Consider the following 22,459-nt stretch of genomic DNA (forward strand, 5'->3'; position numbering starts at 1 on the left):
TGGGCTGAGGGACACCCCACACACTGGGGATCGGACCCACAACCCGGGCATGTGCCCTATCCGGGATTGGAACCCTAACTGTCCCGCCTGCCTGCCTGATCACCCCCAACTGCCCACCCCTGCTGGCCTGCTCGCCCCCAACTCTTCCCCCCACCACCACCAGCCTGATCACCCCCAAATGCCCTCCCCTCCTGGCCTGATCGACCCTCACCACCTCTGCCTTGTCCTGTCACCATGGCTTTGTCCGGAAGATCTCCTGGTCTAATCAGCATATTACCCTTTTATCAGTTATAGATTTTTATTGATTTCAGAGAGGAAGGGAGAGGGAGAAAGAGAAACATGTTTGTCTGTCTGTCTCTCTATCCCCTCTGCCTTTCTCTCTGAAATCAATTTAAAAAAATTTTTTTTAAATATAAAAGATTTTTAAAAATCATTTGCATTTCTGTCTCCGTCCACCCTCCAGGCCACCAGGAGGCCATCGCAGTGTGTCTGCACTCGCAGACCCGGCAGACGGTCAACGACTCGCTGTGTGACTCGGTGCACCGGCCTCCCGCCATGAGCCAGGCGTGTAACACGGAGCCCTGCCCGCCCAGGTACGTGTGTGTGCGTGTGCGTGTGTCTCGCTCCCAGGACACGGGCCTGGGCCTGGAGCCAGGGGGGGTCCGCCTGACCAGCCTGCTTCCCAGTGCTCCCTTCTCCGCTCAAGCTATGCTGCAACCAGATTCATATTTTTAAAATATATTTTTAAGTGGATCTCAGAGAGGGAGAGGGAGAGGGAGAGGGAGAGGGAGAGGAGAGGGAGAGGGAGAGGGAGAGGGAGAGGGAGAGGGAGAGGGAGAGGGAGAGGGAGAGGGAGAGGGAGAGGGAGAGGGAGAGGGAGAGGGAGAGGGAGAGGAGAGGGAGAGGGAGAGGGAGAGGGAGAGGGAGAGGGAGAGGGAGAGGGAGAGGGAGAGGGAGAGGGAGAGGGAGAGGGAGAGGGAGAGGGAGAGGGAGAGGGAGAGGGAGGAGAAACAGCCATGAGGAGAGAGAATCACGGATTGGCTGCCGCCTGCAAACTCCCCACTGGGGATTGAGTCTGCAACCCTGACCGGGAACTGAATCAGTGACCTCCTGGTTCATGGGTCAACGCTCGACCACTGAGCCACACCAGCTGGGCATGTATTGTGTTTTTGTGTGTGTGTGTGTGTGTGTGTGTGTTTTGTTGTTGTTTGCACGCACAGCAGAACGAAGGACACTGTTGCTTGCCACGTGCCCAAGGACTCCTGGAGGAGAGCAGGCAGGGCTACCCACCCTTGCTCCATCCCCCGATTCTCAGGTCGGCAGGGGACTCGGCTCCCAACACACCTTTTGGCACCTGAGATGCTGCGTTCGCGGCGTGACGTCTGCAGGCTCTGAGGACCTAAGATCGTCCCCACGTCACGACGCCCGCGGTCTCATGGGACCGTCCAACCTCCCGCTCCTCTTCCCGCCCAGGTGGCGCACGGGCCCCTGGGGGCCCTGCTCGGCGACCTGCGGCGTGGGCATCCAGACGCGGGACGTGCACTGCCTGCACCCCGGGGACGCGCCCGCCCCGGCCGAGGCGTGCGGGGCCGACCGGCCCCACGCCCTGCAGGCCTGCAACCAGTTCGACTGCCCTCCCGGCTGGCACATCGAGGACTGGCAGCAGGTAGGCAGCCTGCACCCTGTCTCCCCCCGGGCCCCCCTTGACCGCCCGCCTGCCGGGCTCCTGGGGTGGGGGGGTGGGGGTGAGCCCGCCCTGACGCCCCCCCTCCACCCTGCAGTGCCCCCGGACGTGCGGAGGGGGCGCCCAGCACCGGAGGGTCACCTGCCGGCAGCTGCTGACGGACGGCAGCTCCCTGGGCCTGTCCGACGCGCTGTGCCAGGGCCCCCGGCCGGCATCCCGTAAGTCCTGCGCCAGGACCGACTGCCCCCCGCACCTCTCCGTGGGCGACTGGTCCGAGGTGAGGGCCCCTCCCGGCCGCACAGGCCCCCCCATGTGTGTCAATAAAATACGAGAGGCTCAGTGCACGCTCTGCCCGGCCGAAGCCCACCCTCCAACACCCCCAGATGGCGAAGAGGGCGCGGGCCAGGCCGAGGGACCCCGCTGTCGCACCATCGGGGCCCTGGAGGGACAGCGGGAGGGCTCCAGGGCGTGTCCGGCCCCTCTTACCCAGTCCCGATCAGCAGGCTAACCTCCTGGTCGGAGCATCTGCCCCCTGGTGGTCAGTGCATGTCAGAGAGGCCATTAGCATGATAGGCTTTTATATATATATAGAGAGAGAGAGACTAATGGCCCGGTGCATGAAATGAGCATGAGCATATGGCAGGGGAGGTGTCCCTCAGCCTACCGTCACCCCCTTCCACAGGGATCGGGCCTACACCGGCAGCGGGACATCCCTCTCGCAATCCGGGACCGCTGGCTCCTAACCGCTCCCCTGCCTGCCCGCCTGGTCACCACTAACCACTCTGGTGGATAGGGGCGGGGGGGTGTCCCTCAGCCCGGCCTGCACCCTCTCCAATCCAGGACCCCTCGGGGGACGTCCGGCTGCCGGGGTAGGCCCGGGCCCTGTGGGCAGTCGGACACCCCTCCCGCAATCTGGGGACCGCTGGCTCCTAACCGCCCACCTGCCTGCTGGCAATGATCGCCCCTCACGGCTCTCCCCTGCCTGTTCTGATCACCCACAACAGCCTTTCCCCTCCTGGCCCGATCTCCCCTACAACTGCCTCTGCCTCAGCCCCCCCCCCCGCCCCCCCACGCCCCTGTGGCCCTGTCCGGAAGATGTCGGTCTCATTAATATATCACCCTTTTTAAAAATATATATTTTATTGATTTTTTACAGAGAGGAAGGGAGAGAGATAGAGAGCTAGAAACGTCGATGAGAGAGAAACATCGACCAGCTGCCTCTTGCACACCCCCCTACCGGGGATGTGCCCGCAACCAACGTCCATGCCCTTGACTGGAATCAAACCCAGGACCTTTCAGTCCGCAGGCCGACGCTCTATCCACTGAGCCACACCGGTTTCGGCTGTATTACCCTTTTATTAGTGTAGGTGTGTGTGTGTGTGTGTGTGTGTGTGTGTGTGTGTCTGTGTGTGAGTGTGTTTGTGTGTGTGAGTGTGTGTGTGTGTGTCTGGGTGCGTGTGTGCGCGCGCGTGTGTGTGTGAGTGTGTATGTGTGTGTGTGTGTGTGAGTGTGTGTGTGAGTGTCTGTGTGTGTGAGTGTGTGTGTGAGTGTGTCTGTGAGTGTGTGTGAGTGTGTGTGTGTGTGAGTGTGTGTGTGTGAGTGTATGTGTGTGTATGTGTGTGTGTGTGTGAGTATGTGTGTGTGAGTGTGTGTGTGAGTGTGTGAGTGTGAGTGAGTGTGTGTGTGAATGTATGAGTGTGTGTGTCTGTGTGTGAGTGTGTGTGTGTGAGTGTGTGTGTGTGAGAGTGTGTGTGTGTGTGAGTGTATGTGTGTGTGTGAGTGTGAGTATGTGTGTGTGAGTGTGTGTGTGAGTGTGTGAGTGTGTGTGTGTGTGAATGTATGAGTGTGTGTGTGTGTGTCTGTGTGTGAGTGTGTGTGTGTGTGAGTGTGAGTGTGTGTGTCTGTGTGTGAGTGTGTGTGTGTGTGAGAGTGTGTGTGAGTATGAGTGTGTGAGTGTGTATGAGTGTGTGTGAGTGTGTGTGTCTGTGTGTGTGCGTGTGTGTGTGAGTGTGTGTGTGAGTGTGTGTGTGTGTGAGTGTGAGTATGTGTGTGTGTGAGTGTCTGTGTGTGTGTGTCTGTGTGTGAGTGTGTGTGTGAGTGTGTGTGTGTGTGAGTGTGTGTGTGAGTGTGTGTGTCTGTGTGTGTGTGTGAGTGTGTGTGTGAGTGTGTGTGTGAGTGTATGAGTGTGTGTGTATGAGTGTGTGTGTGTCTGTGTGTGTGTGTGTCTGTGTGTGTGTGTGTGTGTGTATGAGTGTGTGTGAGTGTGTGTGTGTCTGTGTGTGTGTGAGTGTGTGAGTGTGTGTGTGTGAGTGTGTGTGTGAGTGTGTCTGTGTGTGTGTGTGTGAGTGTGTGTGAGTGTATGAGTGTGTGTGTGTATGAGTGTGTGTGAGTGTCTGTGTGTGTGTGTATGAGTGTGTGTGTGTGTCTGTGTGTGAGTGTATGAGTGTGTGAGTGTGTGTATGTGTGTGTGTGCTTGTGTGTGTGTGTGTGTGTGAGTGTGTAAGTGTGTGTGTGTGTGTGTCTGTGTGTGTGTGTGAGTGTGTGTCTGTGTGTGAGTGTGTGTGTGTGTGTCTGTGTGTGTGTGTGAGTGTGTGTGTCTGTGTGTGTGAGTGTGTGCGTGTGTGTGTGTGTTTGAAGGCGCTGTTGTCCGTCCCCCCTGCAGTGCTCCGTCAGCTGCGGTGCAGGGACCCAGCGGAGGAAGCAGGTGTGCCAGCGGCTGACGGCCAAGGGCAGGCGGGTGCCCGTCAGCGCGGCCCTGTGCCGGGAGCTGCTTCCGGCGCCGCCCCTGGTGCAGCCCTGCCAGATGCCGGCGTGCAGCAGTGAGTATGGGGAGCAGGCGTCTCGTTCCTACGGCTTCACCATCCAAATAGCAGCCACTGACTCTTATTTATGGACTGGAGGCCCTCCCGGCACTCCGGGGGCAGGGGGTCCCTCAGCCCGGCCGGTGCCCTCTCACGGTCCAGGAGACCTGACCTGGGGGGTGGGGGGCATCCGTCTGCCGGCTTAGGACACGCCAAGGTGGGAGAGGGTCCCACCACCACCGCTGGCGGAGGGGAGCGCCTCCTGCATTGAGCGTCTGCCCCCTGGTGGTCAGTGCATGTCATGTGCATATTGCCCTTGTATTGTATACGTAAAGAGGAGGGGGAGCACAGGAGGCAGCTGATGGATGTTTCTCATCCATGTTTGTAGCTCTCCCTCCCACTTCCTCTCTAAAAAAGATCAATAAAAAATATATATTTTTTTACAAAGAAACGAATAGCACTTATTAAGTGGAGTTGCTTTTGTGCATTAACTCGTTTATCTGGAGGCAGAGATAACCCCCTGTTTGGAGACGAGGAATCCAAGATTTAGAGACAGTCTGAGACTTGGCCAGGCCCTTACCTGCCAGGTGGCCAACCCCTCTTCCCCCTCCCCCCCCGCCGCCCCTATTCTTACCCCCCTCTCCCTGCTGACTCATGGATGACATTAGTGGGGGGTGTTTTGGATGTTTTTTTGTTTTGTTTTGTGTGTGTGTTTTTTTTTGGGGGGGTGAGGGCCTGCCCCTGGAAATTCTTTGAGAACAAATTTTCAAAATCTCGAGCCTCCGAGGATTTGTGATCCCCAGACTCAGGGTGCCCCAGAGCCCTGGAACTCTGATGCTGCATCGGTCTGGCTTTTAGGAGCTGCGGGTGGTTGGACGGCCCTGTGGCTAGACCACAGACGGCCCAGGAGAAGCGTGGGACAGAAGCCACTCCGGCTGCTCCCGCTAAAATAACAGAATACCGTGTGGGAGGCGTCGCGGTGAGCAGGGCGTGTGCCACGTGGCCCGAGATGAAGTCATACATGACTGTGGCGTGTGGCGGGGACACGAGGTAGGGGGAGAAAGAAAAAAAGACAAAGACTACTGTTTCTGCCCGGTCCAGGCGGCTCCGTGGTGGGGGGTCGAACCCATGAACCAGCAGATGATGGGTTCGATTCCCGGCCAAGGGCACAGGCCTGGGTTGTGGGTTCCATCCCCAGTAGAGGGCCTGCAGGAGGCAGCCGATCCATGATTCTCTCTCTTTATGGATGTTTCTCTCTTCCTCTCTGAAATCAATAAAACACACACACAAAAAAAACACCACAATAAACATCTGAGAATGAAAGCCTGGAAAATGAATGGTAGCCCCCTACTGGGGATCGAGCCTGAAACCCGGGCGTGTGCTCTGAGCGGGAACCCGACCCCGGGACCCTTCAGTCCACAGGCCGACGCTCTACCCACTGAGCCACACCGGCTGGAGCTTAGCATGGCCTTTTTAGAGAGAGCACAAAAGTATCGGTAACAGTAGAAATAAATAAAGATTTAAAGTGAAAAACCCTTTATTCCTGAGATGTTTGTTGGCATTTTACTATTATTATTATTTATTATTATTATTATTGGTTGATTGATGTTAGAGAAGAAGGGAGAGGGAGAGAGATACAATAGAAACATCTGTGATGAGAGAGAATCATGGATCGGCCGCCTCTTGCACGCCCCCCACTGGGGACAGCGGAGCCCGCCACCCGGGCACGTGCTCTTGACCGGGAACCGAACCAAGGACCCTTCAGTCCGCAGGCCGACGACGCTCTACCCACTGAGCCACACCGGCTGGGGTTGGGGAGGGAAGCTTCATTCTTTTGTTTTGTTTTGTTTTGTTTTGTTTTTCCTCCCTTACAGAGCGGAGAGGAGAGACGAAGGGTCCCCAGATCCTGGCCGCCCGGCGCGTGTACATCCAGACGCGGGAGGAGAAGCGCGTGCACCTGACGGTGGGCGGCCGCGCCTACCTGCTGCCCAACGCGTCGGCAGCGGCGTCGGTGGTGATCCGGTGCCCGGTGCGCCGGTTCCCGAAGGCGCGGGTCCGGTGGGAGAAGGACGGCCGCCGCCTGCAGCCCTCCTCCCAGCGCCGCCGCTGGGCCGTCACCAAGGCGGGGTCCCTGAAGATCCACGGCCTGGCGGCCCCCGAGGACGCCGGCGTGTACAGCTGCGTGGCCGGCCCCGCGCGGGAGACCCTGGTGCTCAAGTTCATCGGCGCCGGCAACCGGCTACTCAGGGGCCCGGGGCCCGGGGAGCGCGCGGCGACGCACGAGCACGAGCGCGCGGCGTCGACGCAGGTGTCGCAGGCGTCGCAGGAGCGCGCGGCCGCGGCGTCTACGCAGGAGCGCGCGGCGTCTACGCAGGAGCGCGCGGCGTCTACGCAGGAGCGCGCGGCGTCTACGCAGGAGCGCGCGGCGTCGCAGGCGCAGGAGCGCGCGGCGTCGCAGGCGCAGGAGCGCGCGGCGTCGCAGGCGCAGGAGCGCGCGGCGTCGCAGGCGCAGGAGCGCGCGGCGTCGCAGGCGCAGGAGCGCGCGGCGTCGCAGGCGCAGGAGCGCGCGGCGTCGCAGGCGCAGGAGCGCGCGGCGTCTACGCACGAGCGCGCCGCGACGTCGCAGGAGCGCGCATGGGGACCCCCCGCCGCCGCTACCGCGGGCCCCGGCCGGTCCCCCGATCCTTTGGGGTCCACGCGGCAGACCCTGAGGCGGGTGTGGAAGAAGCAGCGCCATGAGCTGCTGGAGGCGGGCGGCGCCGAGGGCGGCCCGGGGCGCCATCCTCAGCCGCTCCTCTGCGCCCTGCTGGGCCGCTGCCACCACCCCGGGGCCTGGGGCGAGCGGACAGGGCAGCCGTCGGAAGCCGCCGAGAAACGGGGCGCCTACAGCCTGGACACGGCCCCCCGGTTCGACGACGACGAGTTGATCGGGAACCTGAGCCGGCTGGTGGGCGGCCCCCTGGCGTCCCCGGTCATCGCCCACCGGCTGGAGGCCGAGCTCGCCAAGGCGCAGCCCCCGGAGGAGGAGGAGGAGGAGGAGGAGGCGCAGGGGAGAGGGGACCCCCCCGCGGGCCGTGCGCCCCAAAGCCCCGGGGGCACAGACGCGAGCAGGCCGGCGCTCAAGTCCACGAAGAAGGGACCGGAGCTGGTCCAGGCGACCGTCGGGAGCGCCGTGTACATCACCAACCGGACGGCGGCCGTCCGCCTGCGGTGCGGGCTGGGCGGCGGCGGCAAGGGGGCGGTGGCCTACGTCTGGACCAAGGACGGGAGGCCGCTGCAGCCTTCGGAGAAGTGAGTAAGGGGGACACCCGTTGCTTCCTTTGGCGAGGCGCCTCCCCCGCCCACAGCCAGGCGTGCTTTCTGGGGGTGTCTTTCTGCTAAAATGCACCCAGTGCCCCTGGCCGGTGTGGGTCAGTGGTTAGAGCGCTTCGGTCTGCGGACTGAAGGGTCCCAGGTTCGATTCTGGCCAAGGGCACATGCCTGGGTTTCGGGCTCCATCCCCAGTAGGGGGCGTGCAGGAGGCGGCCTATCAGTGGTTCTCTCTCATCATGGATGTTTCTGTCTCTCACTCCTTCTGCCTGCCTCTCTGAAATCAATGAAGAAATATATCAATCCATCCATCCATCCATCAATAATAAAATACACTGAGTGGCCAGATTTATTATGCGTTCAGAGATCATAATAATCTGGCCACTCAGTGTATATTTTTACTGATTTCAGAGAGGAAGGGAGAGAAACATCCATGATGAGAGAATCGTGGATCAGCTACCTCCTGCACGCCCCCTCCTGGGGATTGAGCCCACAACCCAGGCACATGCCCTTGACTGGAATTGAACCTGGGATCCTTCAGTCTGCAGGCGGACACTCGAGCCACACCAGCTAGGGCTTGTTGAGTTTTTTTTAAATATATTTTTATTGATGTCAGAGAGGAAAGAAAAGGGACAGAGAGAGAAACAGCCATGATGAGATTACAATTATGGACCGGCCGCCTCCTGCACGCCCCACACTGGGGATCGAACCCGTAACACCGGGCATGTTGGGATGACCAGGCCAGGAATCGAACCCTGACCTCCTGGCTCCTAGGTCGACCCTCAGCCACTGAGCCACGCCCGCCGGGCCCTTTTGCAAAACCTTGTTCATGGATATTCCAGTTTTCTCCGATCTACGTTCCAGTTCCCTCTCCTAAGAACGTGGTTCCAGCAGGATCCTTCCCCCATCGGCAGGAGGCTCCACGGGGCCGTCTCTGGGGATCCTTGCCCGCCCCGTGTCTGTGGCCGGTCATGCCTTGTTTTCTCTCCGTGGCTGGCTGTGGTCCCCGGCCACTGACTCGCTGACCCCCTCCTCCTTCTCGCCGTCCCACAGGATCGTTCTGTCCGGAGGCGGGGTGCTGCAGATACGGAACCCCACGAGGAGAGACCAAGGGCTGTACGGGTGCTCCGTGGCCAGCCCCCTCGGTTCCGACGCGGGGAGCACCCATACATACCCCGTGCTGTTTGCAGGTAACGCCTGGCGCTGACGCCTGCCTCGCGTGGGGTTGGGTGTTTGTGTGTGTGTGTTTGTTTTAATATATTTTAGCTAGAGGCCCCGGTGCATGAAATTCGTGCACTGTCCCTCAGCCCAGGCTGCACCCTCTCCAATCTGGGACCCCCTCGGGGGATGTCTGACTGCCGGTTTAGGCCCGATCCTCCACAGGGACATCCCTCTCATAATCCAGGACTGCTGGCTCCCAATGGCTCTCCTGCCTGCCAGCCTGCTCACATGCTTAACCACTCCCCTGTCAGCCTTGCAGACACCTAATTGCTCCCCTGCCAGCCCAATTGCCCTCATCTGCCCTCCCTGCTGGCCTGATCACCTCCAACTACCATCCTCTGCTGGCCTGGTCACCCCAACTGCCCTCCCCTGCCAGCCTGATGGCTCCCAACTGCCCTCCCCTGCTAGCCTGGTCACCCCAACTGCCCTCCCCTGCCAGCCTGATTGCCCCCAACTGCCCTCCCCTGCAGGCCTGATTGCCCCCAACTGCCCTCCCCTGCCAGCCATCTTTGATCACACGGGGGCGGCCATCTTGTACGAGGGCATGAGGGTCAATTTGCATATTACCTCTTTATTATATAGGATTGATTTCAGAGAGGAAGGGAGAGGGAGAGAGTGAGAAAAACATTCATGATGAGAGAGGATCATGTATCAGCTGCCTCATGCTCGCCCTACACTGGGGAGAAAGCCTGCAAACCCAGGCATGTGCCCTTGAGCCGGAATCAAACCATAACCTCCTGGTTCATAGGTCGACGCTCAGCCACTGAGCTACGCCAGGCCGGGCGAGAATTTGATTATTCAACTCATAAGCCATTCTGATTGCTTCAGACTGCATGTCTTTTCTTTTTTTAAAAAAATATTTTCTTAGTTGATTTCAGGGAGGAAGGGAGAGGGAGAGAGTTAGAAAGGTCAATGATGAGAGAGCATCATGGATTGGCTGCCTCCCGCACGCCCCACACTGGGGATCAGGTCCACAAACTGGGCGCCTGTCCTTGAGCGGGAATCGAACGTGACTTCCCGGTTCCTAGGTCGACGCTCATGCCAGCATGCCACTGAGCCACGCCCACCGGGCTGGTCCTACTTTCAGAAAGAAATGATAATTTATTTATCGGTTTGAGAGGGAGAGAGAAACATTGATGTGTTGTTCTGCTTATTTTTAAAAAATATATTTTTTATTGATTTTTTACGGAGAGGAAGGGAGAGGGAGAGTCAGAAACATCGATGGGAGAGAAACATCCATCAGCTGCCTCCTGCACACCCCCCACCTGGGGATGTGCCCACAACCAAGGTCCATGCCCTTGACCAGAACCGAACCTGGGACCCTTCAGTCCGCAGGCCGACGCTCTATCCACTGAGCCACACCAGTTGGGGCTAACCTATAGAGTCTTAAGGGAAAGTGGGGTGGCCCAAGAATGGTTGGGGTCACATTTCAGACAGACAGACACAAAGACACACAAACAAAGACACACACACACAGCCCTAACCAGTTTGTCTCAGTGGATAGAGCGTCGGCCTGCGGACTGAAGGGTTCCAGGTTCGATTCCAGTCAAAGGCATGTGCCTTGGTTGCGGGCACATCCCCAGTGGGGGGCGTGCAGGCGGCGGCTGATGGATGTTTCTCTCTCATCGATGTTTCTGAGACTCTATCCCTCTCCCTTTCTCTCTGAAGTCAGTAAAAATGATTTTATAAAAAAAACACTAAAAACTGAGCTAACACGATTTCTGTTCCCTTTGAACGAAGAGGCGCCGGTCATCTTGGTGGCGGGGAGCAACGTCAGCTGGCGGGACCCCGGCCCGCTGTCTGTCGTGGTCGGGGGCACCGTGAGGGCACTCCTGGGAACCAACGTGACCATCCAGTGTCCCGTCCGAGGTACGTGTGGCCGCTGGCCAGGAGAGGGCCCGTGGGCTGTGGGCTGGAGACACCCCGGCCGTCCTTAAACACTTGATTGTCCAGCCCTGGCCGGTGTGACTCAGTGGATAGAGCGTCAGCCTGCGGACCAAAAGGTACCGGGTTCGATTCCCGGTCAAGGGCCCATGCCCGGGTTGCAGGCTCCATCCCCAGTAGGGGGCGTGCAGGGGGCAGCCGATCCGTGATTCTCTCTCATGGTGGATGTTTCTCTCTCTTCCTCTCTCCCTTCCTCCCTGAAATCAATAAAATATATATTTAAAAAAATAATCCTGTAGCAGAAACCGGTGTGGCTCAATGGATAGAGCATCGGCTTGGGGACTGAAGGGTCCCGGGTTCGATTCCGGTCAAAGGGCATGTGCCTTGGTTGCGGGCACATCCCCAGTAGGGGGTGTGCAAGAGGTGGCTGATCGATGACTCTCTCTCATCGATGTTTCTATCTCTTCCCCCTTCCTCTCTGTATAAAATCAATAAAATATATATTTAAAAAAATAATCCTGTAGCAGAAACCGGTGTGGCTCAATGGATAGAGCATCGGCTTGGGGACTGAAGGGTCCCGGGTTCGATTCCGGTCAAAGGGCATGTACCTTGGTTGCGGGCACATCCCCAGTAGGGGGTGTGCAAGAGGTGGCTGATCGATGACTCTCTCTCATCGATGTTTCTATCTCTTCCCCCTTCCTCTCTGTATAAAATCAATAAAATATATATTTAAAAAAATAATCCTGTAGCAGAAACCGGTGTGGCTCAGTGGATAGCGCGTCGGCCTGCGGACTGAGAGGTCCCGGGTTCGATTCCGGTCAGGGGCATGTGCCTTGGTTGCCAGGGGCCGCGGCTGCTATGTGCTTCCCTCCGCAGGCGCGCCCCGGCCCGCGGCGAGCTGGGAGAAGCGGGGCGGGCCGCTGGGGGGCAGCGCCTCGGTCCTCCCCGACGGGTCCCTGTGGCTGCGAAGCGTCTCCCGGCAGGACAGAGGCACCTACGTCTGCCGGGCCGCCAGCGCCCTGGGCAAGGCCGCGGCCGCCTCCGTCCTGCACCTGCTGGGTAAGTGTCCCCCCGGCTGGGCTCCGGGGCCTCCCCGCCCACAGGGCACCCGGTGAGGGTGATGGCGCTGAGGGGTAAAGGAGATGGGCGTGCGATGGTTTTCACTGTGAACTAAGGGCTGCTCTTCTCTCTCTCTCTCTCTCTCTGTCTCTGTATGTGTCTCTCGATGTCTCTGTCTCTGTGTATGTGTGTATCTCTCTCTCTGTCTCTCTCCAACCCTCACTGGCCCGCTGGGGACTCTGTGGAGGCTCCCCCCCTCCCCCTCCCCATGAGGAGGATCCTGGCGGGTCCCTCTGGCCTGCAGTGGCCCCTCTCCTGGGCTGGGGTCCCAGGGCCCATCCTGGCGGCATTCCCACTGGCCATTCCCACTGGTTCGTGGAGGGGAGAGAGGTGAAAGGACCCCGTTGTAGGGGGAAGCGGGGGGAAGTGGGGACACGTCACACTCCCAACAATCAGGAAGTGTTTACGGTAAGTACAGTAAACACAGCGAAGAACGAATGCATTAATTCAGTCAAAGTAAAAGTAAAGGACCCCTTTGCACTCTGGGACGTCTGTGCACACAGCACAGACAGGCCACGCACTGGGACAGCTGGGGGGGGGGGGTGTCCAGTTCGCTCAGGGGACAGCTGGGGTGGGGGCCAGGCTTCTCAGTGGGACAGCTGGGGGGTCCAGGCCTCTCAGTGGGACAGCTGGGGGGGGCCAGGGCTCTCAGTGGGACAGCTGGGGGGTCCAGGCCTCTCAGTGGGGCAGCTGGGGGAGGGTCCAGGCCTCTCAGTGGAACAGCTGGGGGAGGGTCCAGGCCTCTCAGTGGGGCAGCTGGGGGGGTCCACACCTCTCAGTGGAACAGCTGGGGGAGGGTCCAGTCCAGGCCTCTCAGTGAGACAGCTGGGGGGGGGGGGGGGTGTCCAGGGTTCTCAGTGGGACAGCTGGGGGGGTCCAGGCCTCTCAGTGGAACAGCTGGGGGGGGGGTCACACCTCTCAGTGGAACAGCTGGGGGGTGTGTCCAGGCCTCTCAGTGGAACAGCTGGGGGGAGTCCAGGCCTCTCAGTGGGACAGCTGGGGGGGGGGGGGTCCAGGCCTCTCAGTGGGACAGCTGGGGGGGGGGGGTCCAGGCCTCTCAGTGGGACAGCTGGGGGAGGGGGTCCAGGCCTCTCAGTGGGACAGCTGGGGGAGGGGGTCCAGGCCTCTCAGTGGAACAGCTGGGGGGGGGTCACACCTCTCAGTGGAACAGCTGGGGGGAGTCCAGGCCTCTCAGTGGGACAGCTGGGGGGGGGGGTCCAGGTCTCTGGGGAACAGCTGGGGGGACCCCGGCCCCGCCTGCCTGCAGCATCACTCCCCATCCTTGCCCCCCACAGAGCCGGCGTGGAGACTGGGGAACTGGACGCCGTGTCGCGCGGCCTGCGGCCGCCCAGGAACCCGTGTCCGGAGGCTCCGGTGCGTGGCCGGCGGGCAGGATGTGAGCGCGGCCCTGTGCCGGCACCTCCCAAGGCCGCCTGCCCGCCCCCAGCCCTGTCCCCGCCGGGACTGCCCCCCCAGGTACGTGCGGCCACGGCCCTGCCCCGGCCGGCCGGCCATCTGCTGGTTCCCAAGGCCCCACAACCTGGACTCCTTTAGCGGGGCCCGGCTGGTGCTGCTCAGTGGTTAGCATCGACCTGGGAACCAGGTCAGGGCCCACTCCTGGGTTGCGGGCTCCATCCCCAATGGGGGGGGCGTGCAGGAGGCAGCCAATCCGTGATTCTCTCTCCCTCTCCCTCTCCCGCTCTGACATCAATAAAAAATATATTTTTAGAAATATAAAATGAATTTTTACAAAAGTGCGACCTTTAGGGTCAGGCCAGCCTCGCGCCCAGTCCCAAGGCTGCTGGCATCGTGGTTCACAGGACCAAGAGCACATGGGGGCTGGCTGCCTCCCACAAAGAATGGAAAGCCCTGGCCAGTGTGGCTCAGTGGATAGAGCATCAGCCTGCGGACTGAAGGGTCCCAGGTTCGATTCCCGGCCCTGGTCGGGGCACGTGCAGGAGGCAGCCGATCGACGCATCTCTCATGTTGACGTGTCTCTCTGTCTCCCTCCCTCCCTTCCACTCTCCCTGAAAATCAATGGGAAAAATATCCTCGGGGGGAGGATTCAAATGCAATATTTTTTTCTCCTCTTTGAGGAGTTGAAATCTGCTTGGACACGTTTTTAAAAACTCATCTGATCTTTTGGTTACCTGCAGTAAAAAAAAAATAATAAAAAAAGTGTGTTTATGCAAGGGTATACAGAACATACTCTTTCAAGTAATGGTTCATCGTTAGCATTCACCTTCACACGTATATAACATAGGAACGTAGTGACTTTTACTAAAGTAAGAATTTTTAAAAATATATATTTTATTGATTTTTTACAGAGAGGGAGAGAGAGGGACAGAGTTAGAAACATCGATGAGAGAGAAACATCGATCAGCTGCCTCCTGCACACCCCCCACTGGGGATGTGCCCGCAATCAAGGTACATGCCCTTGACCGGAATCGAACCCGGGACCTTTCAGTCCACAGGCCAACGCTCTAACCACTGAACCAAACCGGTTTCAGCATAAAGTAAGCATTTTAAAAAATATATATATTTTTATTGATTTTAGAGAGAGGAAAAAAGATGGATTGAGAGAGAGAAACATCAAACTGAGAGAGAAACCGCCGAAACCGGTGTGGTTCAGTGGATAGAGCATCGGCCTGTGGACTGAGGGGTCCCGGGTTCGATTCCGGTCAAGGGCATGGACCTTGGTTGCGGACACATCCCCAGTAGCCGGTGTGCAAGAGGCAGCTGATCGATGTTTCTCTCTCATCGATGTTTCTAGCTTTCTATCCCTCTTCCTTCCTCTCTGTAAAAAAAAAAATCAATAAAATATATATATTTTTTTTAAATGAGAGAGAAACCGATTGAGAGAGAGAAAAACATCAAAATGAGAGAAAAACACAGTATTGCCCTCGCTCTGTCTTCTGGGGCCACAGCGGGACAGCTGGGGGGAGGGGGGTGGCCCCCTGAACATAAGGAACCTGACCTCCTGGTTCCCTGGTCGACGCTAACCACTGAACAGCACCAGCCAGGCCCCTCTTACTGCCCCCCCCCCCCGCCCGCTAGTCTTGCAATAAGGCAGGCGTCCCCTGAGGGCTGGTCCTGCCCCTGGAGGCATGGGCTGGCGCACCCGTAGGGAGCCCCCCTCCCCCCCAAATCCGACGGGGGATGGCCGATCCCCGCAGAGCTAACGGGTTTCCGTCCACAGGTGGTTCGCCAGCCCATGGTCCGAGTGCTCCGCCTCCTGCGGGGCGGGCTCCCGCGTCCGGCGGGTGACGTGCCAGCGCCCCCGCGAGGCCGAGGCTGGCGGCGCGGCCGGGGAGCTGCCCCCTGGAGCCTGCGACCCCGACGACCGGCCTCCGGGGAGAAGCCCATGTTCCGGCCGCCCGTGCACCGCGGAGCTGGCGGGCCAGGTGAGGAGGCCTCCACAGCCCGGTTCCCACGGTGCTCCTGGCGCCATAGTTGGAGGGGAGGGGGCTCCCCTCAGCCCAGCCTGCTCCCTCCCGGATCTGGGACCCCTAGAGGGATGTCCGGCTGCTGGGGGGTCGGGGGGGAGGATGTCCTAGACTGGTAGTTGGACATCCCTCCCACAAGGCAGGACCGCTGGCTCCTAACTGCTTGCCTGCCTGCCTGCCAGTCTGATATAGCCCCTAACTGCTCCCCCTCACCCCCGCCGGCCGGCCTAATCGCCCTGCGTGCCTTTGAGTGCTGGCCTGATTGCCCAACTGCCCCCGATGCCAGCCTGGTCACCCCCAACTACTCCCACCCCCCCCACCCCCCGCCGGCCTGATCACCCCTCACTGCCTCAGCTGCTGGCCTGATTGCCCCTAACTGCCCCCAATACTGGCCTGGTCACTCCTAACTGTCCTCCCCACCCCACTGGCCTGGTCGCCTCTTACTGCCCTCCCACCCCACCCACTGGCCTGGTCGCCTCTTACTGCTGCCTCCCCCCGCTGGCATGGTTGTCACCAACTGCCCCCTGCTGGCCTGGTCACCACACACACACACACACACACACACACACACACCTGCCAGCCTGGTTGCCCCACACAGCCTGCTGTTCAGTTGTTTGGTCACCCCCCTGCCAGTCTGGCTGTCCCACACAGCCCATTCGGTCATCCATCCACTTATGATGCTCACTTAGGCTTTTATATATAGAGATTGATGCCAGAGGGGAAGGGAGAAGGAGAAAGAGAAACATCCATGATGAGAGAGAAGCATGGGTCGGCTGCCTCCTGCAGGCCCCCCACTGGGGATCGAGCCCCCAATCCAGGCCTGTGCCCTGGACTGGGAATCGAACCCAGGACCCTCAGTCCGTAGGCCAATGCTCTATCCACTGAGCCACACTGCCCAGGGCTCTAGAAGATCTTTGTTCCTTTTTTTCTTTCTTTTTGTAAGCCTCTGATCCAGGTCTGTAACTTTGTAATGACCATTTTATTACTTATCATTATCATTATTATTTGTTAATACCCCCGCCCGAGGGTATTTTTTCATTATTGATTTTTTGGGGAGCGTGAAAGAGAGAGGGAGAGACAGAGAGAAACATCGATGGGAGAGAGGCACATCGATGGGTTGCCTCCTGCCCGCACCCCGACCAGGGCCTGCAACCGTGCTACGTGCCGTGACCGGAATCGAACCCGGCACCCTTCCGTCCACAGGCCAACGCTCTATCCACTGAGCCACACCTCATAGGTTTTTTATTTTTTTATTTTATTGATTTCAGAGAGGAGAGAGAGAGGGGGAGAGAGAAACGTCCATGATGAGAGAGAAACCCGGACCGGCTGCCTCCTGCACGCCCCCCACTGGGGATGGAGCCTGCCACCCGGGCCTGTGCCCTGACCGGGAATCGAACCCTGACCTCCTGGCTCCCAGGTCCAGGCTCAACCACGAAGCCACGCCAGCCGGGCAATATTATGATAGAAATCTTTGCCCCAAAAAATGTTTAAAATAACGGGTAGAGGCCTGAAGTGTGGCCTGCTAGGGTTGCCATAGCAGCATAGGACAGACGGAGCCCCTTCGCCTGCAGACACTGGTCTGCGCTCAGCCCCAGAGGTCAGGGGTTCGAGGTCAAGGTCGTCGCCGGCGGAGTGGTTCGGGCACCGCCCCCTTCTGGCCTGGGCGCAGCAGCTGCTCCAGCTCACCGCCCTGTGCTTCGTTCCAGTGTCCCCGACGCTGCCTGGGCGGCCCCGTGAGGACACAGCCGCGTCCCGGCCTCTGTCCACACAACAGCTCCGACCCCCGCTGTGAAGACAGGAGGTACGGCGCCCCCCCCCCCCCGAAGGTGACGGTCACCCGTCTGTCCCCTCCCGTCACTGCCGACTGCTAGTGAACCGTCATCTCCCGTAGTGACAGCGACACTAGCAAAAGGGTGATGTGCTAATTGGATCAGGAGACCTTACCGACAAAGCCACGTGGCACAGTTGAGCAGAGGCAGTTAGGGGCTATCAGGCCAGAGGGAAGGGCAGTTGGAGGTGATCATGTGGGCAGGGGGTGGGGGTGGGCATTTGGGGGCGAGTAGGCCAGGCAGGGGGGCCAGTTGGGGGCAACCAGGCCAACCCGGGGGGGGGGGGCGGCGGCATTTGGGGATGAGAAGGCCGGCAGTAGGGGGGGGGGGGGGGGAGGTTGTAGTTAGGGGCAATCAGGCAGATAGGCAGGTGAGCAGTTAGGAGCCAGCGGTCCCGGATTGCAAGAGGGATGTCGGACAGCTGGTTTACAGGGATCGGGCCTACACGGGCAGTTGGACATCCCCTGAGGGGTCCCAGATTGGAGAGGGTGCAGGCCGGGCTGAGGGACACCCCCTCCCGGCCCCCCCCCCGCCCCAATGCATGAATTTCGTGCACCACGCCACTAGTTCTTAATAATATGTGTTATGCTGAAATAGGGATAGATGCATGCACATCATTTTTTTTTTGTGGGTTTCAGATATATTTTTATTGACCTCAGAGAGGAAGGAAGAGGGGGAGAGAGAGAGGGAGAGAGGGAGAGAGAAAGAGAGAAAGAGAAACATCCACGATGAGAGAGAATCATGGGTCGGCTGCCTCCTGCACGCCCCCACTGGGGATCGAGCCCACAACCTGGGCAAGTGCCCTTGACCGGAATCGAACCCGGGACCCTTCAGTCCACAGGCCGATGCTCTGTCCCCTGAGCCACACCCGGTAGGTAGGACCCCATGGAGGTTTTCTTGCTGGAGAAAACGAGACGACCTTGACCCTGGGCTCCAGGACCAGCCCGAGCCTTCCCCAAGGCTTGGCCTCGCACAGCTGGCCCAATTCCTGTTCCCCACCCACCGTTACTGCAGCCAGAACCGTCTCCCCCTCACCCCCGCCCCTTTCTCAACAGACACCCCCATTTCCTGTGTGGCCGGGAAGATGGGGACCACACACAGATGGATGTGTGCCTGGCAGATGTTTTTCATCGCGTTTTCCAAGATTTATAACCCAAACCCAAAGCGTGGGGGGGGGGCGGGGCAGGGGGGTGGGGGGAGCGGGGGTCTCTGGCATACCAGCCATGCTTTCCGGGAGCATGCTTCTTGGACGTATACATGATCCACATCCCACCCCCATCCCCGCTTCAGACACGCGACCCCGTGGATGCTGTGTAATCGGGCTGCACGACCCCTCCTTCCATTGTGAGGGACGTGACACACACAGACGCTTCAAGTCAGCGTCTGGCAGGGCCTACACGGGCAGTTGGACATCCCCTGAGGGGTCCCAGATTGGAGAGGGTGCAGGCCGGGCTGAGGGACACCCCCTCCCGCCCCCCCCCCCCGCCCCAATGCATGAATTTCGTGCACCACGCCACATATGTATGTATATTTTTTTAACTATGTTGTATTGATTTTTTTACAGAGAGGAAGGGAGAGGGATAGACCGTTAGAAACATCAACGATGCCGAAACCGGTTTGGCTCAGTGGATAGAGCGTCGGTCTGCGGACTGAAAGGTCCCGGGTTCGATTGCAGTCAAGGGCATGGACCTCGGTTGCGGGCACATCCCCAGTAGGGGGTGTGCAGGAGGCAGCTGATCAATGATTCTCTCTCATCATTGTTTCTAACTCTCTATCCTTCTCTCTTCCTCTCTGTAAAAGATCAATAAAATATATTTTTTTTTAAAAGAAAAGAAACATCAATGATGATAACACCAGTTTCGGCACAGCTCATATTCACATAGGACAGGTTTTAGATGAGGAAATGAGTGGACTGCCCTATTCGTTTAGATTAGGGGTGTCGAACTCAATCAGAGAAGGGGCCAAAATCTAAAATCCAGCCTAAATCGCGGGCCGAATGGTTTACTGAACAGTCATAAACTGTCATTGTGATGGAAACGCAGCGGAGTGCAGTGAGGACAGCGCGGTGCGGGCCACATTGCAAGGCCTGGCGGGACGGATTTGGCCCGCGGGCCTTGTGTTTGACACATGTGGTTTAGATACTACATGACCGGTGTGGCTCAGTGGATAGAGCGCCCGCCTGCAGCCCGAAGGGTCCCGGGTTTGATTCCGGTCTAGGACACACGTCTGGGCGGTTGGCTCGACCCCCAGTGCGGGGCGTGCAGGAGGCAGCTGATCCATGATTCTCTCTCATCATGGACGTTTCTCTTTCCCCACCCCTTTCTTTTCTGAAATCAATTAAAATATAATAAATTTAAAAAAATCTGTGTGGTTAGCAGGCTCCCTCCGCTGCAGCTCCCCCTTGTAAATTCTATAAACAGTTTGTTGTGTCCGGCCGGTGTGGCCCCGTGGTGGAGTGCTGGCCTGTGAACCGGGAGGTCAGGGTTTGATTCCCGGTCAGGGCACATTCCCAGGGTTTGGGGCTCCATCCAGTGTGGGGCGTGCAGGAGGCAGCCGATCCATGATTCTCTCTCATCGTGGATATTTTTTTTCTCTCTCCCTCCCCCTTCCTCTCTGACATCCATAAAAATACGTTGAAACAAAACAAAACCTGTTGACAGTAGGATATAAAACCCTTTGACGGACGCTCCCCCCTACTGGCTGATCCAGGTATTGCACCCAACGATGTACTGTTATTTTCCCTTAGAAAAGTTGGGGTTATCACCATTTCCTTTATCTTATCACATTTCCCCTGCAGTTTCAACACTCCTTATAGAATACTAGAGGCCTGGCCTGCAGGAGAGGCCAAAACCGGCTCTCCTATTCCCCAAGGGATCCCGGATTGTGAGAGGGCACAGGCCAGGCCACGGGACCCCAATGGTGCACGGATTTTGTGCACCAGGCCTCTGGTAAAAATAAATTTAAGCCGAAACCGGTTTGGCTCAGTGGTAGAGCGTCGGTCTGCGGACTGAAAGGTCCCGGGTTCGATTCCGGTCAAGGGCATGGATCTTGGTTGCGGGCACATCCCGGGTAGGGGGTGTGCAGGAGGCAGCTGGTCCATGTTTCTCTCTCATCGACGTTTCTAGCTCTCTATCCCTCTCCCTTCCTCTTTCTAAAAAATCAATAAAATATATATTTTTTAAAAAATTTTTTTTTAAAGAAAAGAAATTGTAGTGCCATGAAAGGGTTGATCCCAGCAAGAAGTGACACCTCCGTTTCAGTGTTTCACGTTTTGTTTTGTTTTGTTTTTGTTTCCGCTTCAGGCCCGCCTCCGGGAGGAACTGCTCGGCCGCCGTGGCGGGGGCGGCGGGGGCCTGTGCCGCCTGCTGGCGCCCCGGCCCCTGGCGGCCCTGCTCGGCGGCCTGCGGCCCGGGCGTCCAGGCCCGCCGGGTGGACTGTGTGCACGCCAGCAGCTGCGCGCCGCTGGCCGAGGGGCACTGCCCGCAGAGCCGGAGGCCGGCGTCCTGGCGGCCCTGTGCGGGGCCCTCCTGCGACCCTGCACACCCCTCCCAGGTCAGGACTGCCCCCCCCCCCCAAACCCCGCCCAACCAGGCCCTCACGGGGCCGACCTGGTCTGGGTCAGGGCGGAGGCCTCGCGGGAAGGAAAGTGGGATCTGGGGACATGCAGAGATGGGCTGCTTGGATGGGTGCAACTCGGTGCGCTTTATGGGGTTTTGTTTTGTTTTTGTGTGTGTGTGTGTGTGTGTGTGTGTTTTAAAGATATATTTTATTGAATTGTTACAGAGTGGAAGGGAGAGGGGGAGAGAGCTAGAAACATCGATGCGAGAGAAACATCGACCAGCTGCCTCCTGCACACCTCCTTCTGGGGATGTGCCCGCAACCAAGGTCCATGCCCCTGACCGGAATCGAACCCGGGACCCTTCGGTCCGCAGGCCGACGCTCTATCCACTGAGCCACATGGGTTTCGGCATATGCGTTTTTTTTTTAATTTGTTTGGTTTTGGTTAATCCTCACCTGAGATATGTTCCCGTTGATTTTTTCGGAGAGAGCGGAAGAGAGAGGGAGAGACAGAAACATCGGTGTGAGAGAGACACAGCGATGGGCTGCCTCCTGCATGCGCATTACCAGGGCCCAGGCTGGGGAGGAGCCTTCTACCGAGGTACCTGGCCTTGACCGGAATCGAACCCAGGATCCTTTGGTCCCCAGGCCAGCGCTCTATCCACTGAGCCACACCGGCTAGGTCTGTGTTCTTTTAAAAAATAAATAAATAAATAAAATCGTATTTTTAGTCGAGACCGGTGTGGCTCAGTGGATAGAGCGTCGGCTTGGGGACTGAAGGGTCCCGGGTTTGATTCCCGTCAGGGGCACGTACCTTAGTTGCGGGCACATCCCCAGTAGGGGTGTGCAAGAGGCAGCTGATCGATGACTCTCTCTCTCATCGATGTTTCTGACTCTCTATCTCTCTCCCTTCCTCTCTGTACAAAATCAATAAAATATATATTTTTTTTAAATTGTATTTTTATTGATTTCAGAGAGGAAGAGAGAGGGAGAGAGAAACATCCATGATGAGAGAGAATCACGGATCAACTGCCTCCTGCACGCCCCCCACTGGAGATGGAGCCTGCAACCCGGGCCTGTGCCCTTGACCGGGAATCGAACCCTGACCTCTTGGTTCCCAGGTGGACGCTCAGCCCCTGAGCCACGGCAGCCGGACGAATCCGTTGTTTTTTAACCCGGTTTCTCACAAGTGGTGTGTCCCATGCATGTGGTTTTACATGTTGGTCTTGTCGTCCTGTCTGCAGGAACCCGCACAGACGCCGCTGGCTACTGCACGCGTGTGAAGCACCTGTGTCTGCGCGCTGGGCCCCTGCGGGGAGAGGCGCCCCCGGCCGTGCCTCGCGGGTTACCTCGCGGCAGGCGCGCGTCCGATGCTGCCGAGGCAAACAAACAGGGACGTCAGAGCCGGTGCCTCGCCCGAGTCGGTGGTTAAAAAAAAACTCCACGGATTTCTTTAAAAAGGCACAAACCTCTAAATTCCGCCGTCCGATGCAGGCCGATGTGCAGTCACCATAGTTAACTTACAAAAAAAAAAAAAAAAAAAAGATTTGTATTGATTTCAGAGAGGCAGGGAGAGGGAGAGAGAGAGAAACATCCATGAGGAGAGAG

The 22,459-nt window shown here is 58.4% G+C and overlaps 1 protein-coding gene across 1 annotated transcript in view; it reads left to right on the plus strand.

The window, feature by feature from the left end:
* ADAMTSL3 (ADAMTS like 3) overlaps nucleotides 1-22,239 on the plus strand; it is a gene marked incomplete at its 5' end in the record, with an annotated part of 44,735 nt that extends 22,496 nt beyond the window's left edge. Inside the window, 13 exons of the mRNA XM_045582458.1 lie at nucleotides 464-593; nucleotides 1,474-1,666; nucleotides 1,782-1,961; nucleotides 4,347-4,503; nucleotides 6,360-7,776; nucleotides 8,848-8,984; nucleotides 10,756-10,884; nucleotides 11,776-11,958; nucleotides 13,314-13,494; nucleotides 15,218-15,422; nucleotides 17,171-17,265; nucleotides 20,596-20,845; nucleotides 22,096-22,239. Coding sequence (XP_045438414.1) covers nucleotides 464-593; nucleotides 1,474-1,666; nucleotides 1,782-1,961; nucleotides 4,347-4,503; nucleotides 6,360-7,776; nucleotides 8,848-8,984; nucleotides 10,756-10,884; nucleotides 11,776-11,958; nucleotides 13,314-13,494; nucleotides 15,218-15,422; nucleotides 17,171-17,265; nucleotides 20,596-20,845; nucleotides 22,096-22,134 — 3,296 coding nt within the window. The remainder of the gene's footprint in view (nucleotides 1-463; nucleotides 594-1,473; nucleotides 1,667-1,781; nucleotides 1,962-4,346; nucleotides 4,504-6,359; nucleotides 7,777-8,847; nucleotides 8,985-10,755; nucleotides 10,885-11,775; nucleotides 11,959-13,313; nucleotides 13,495-15,217; nucleotides 15,423-17,170; nucleotides 17,266-20,595; nucleotides 20,846-22,095) is intronic.
* Between the last annotated feature and the right edge of the window lie 220 nt (nucleotides 22,240-22,459).

This window comes from Pipistrellus kuhlii, unplaced genomic scaffold (genome assembly GCF_014108245.1).
Source record: "Pipistrellus kuhlii isolate mPipKuh1 unplaced genomic scaffold, mPipKuh1.p scaffold_m20_p_161, whole genome shotgun sequence".
In the NCBI taxonomy this organism is placed as follows: domain Eukaryota; kingdom Metazoa; phylum Chordata; class Mammalia; order Chiroptera; family Vespertilionidae; genus Pipistrellus; species Pipistrellus kuhlii.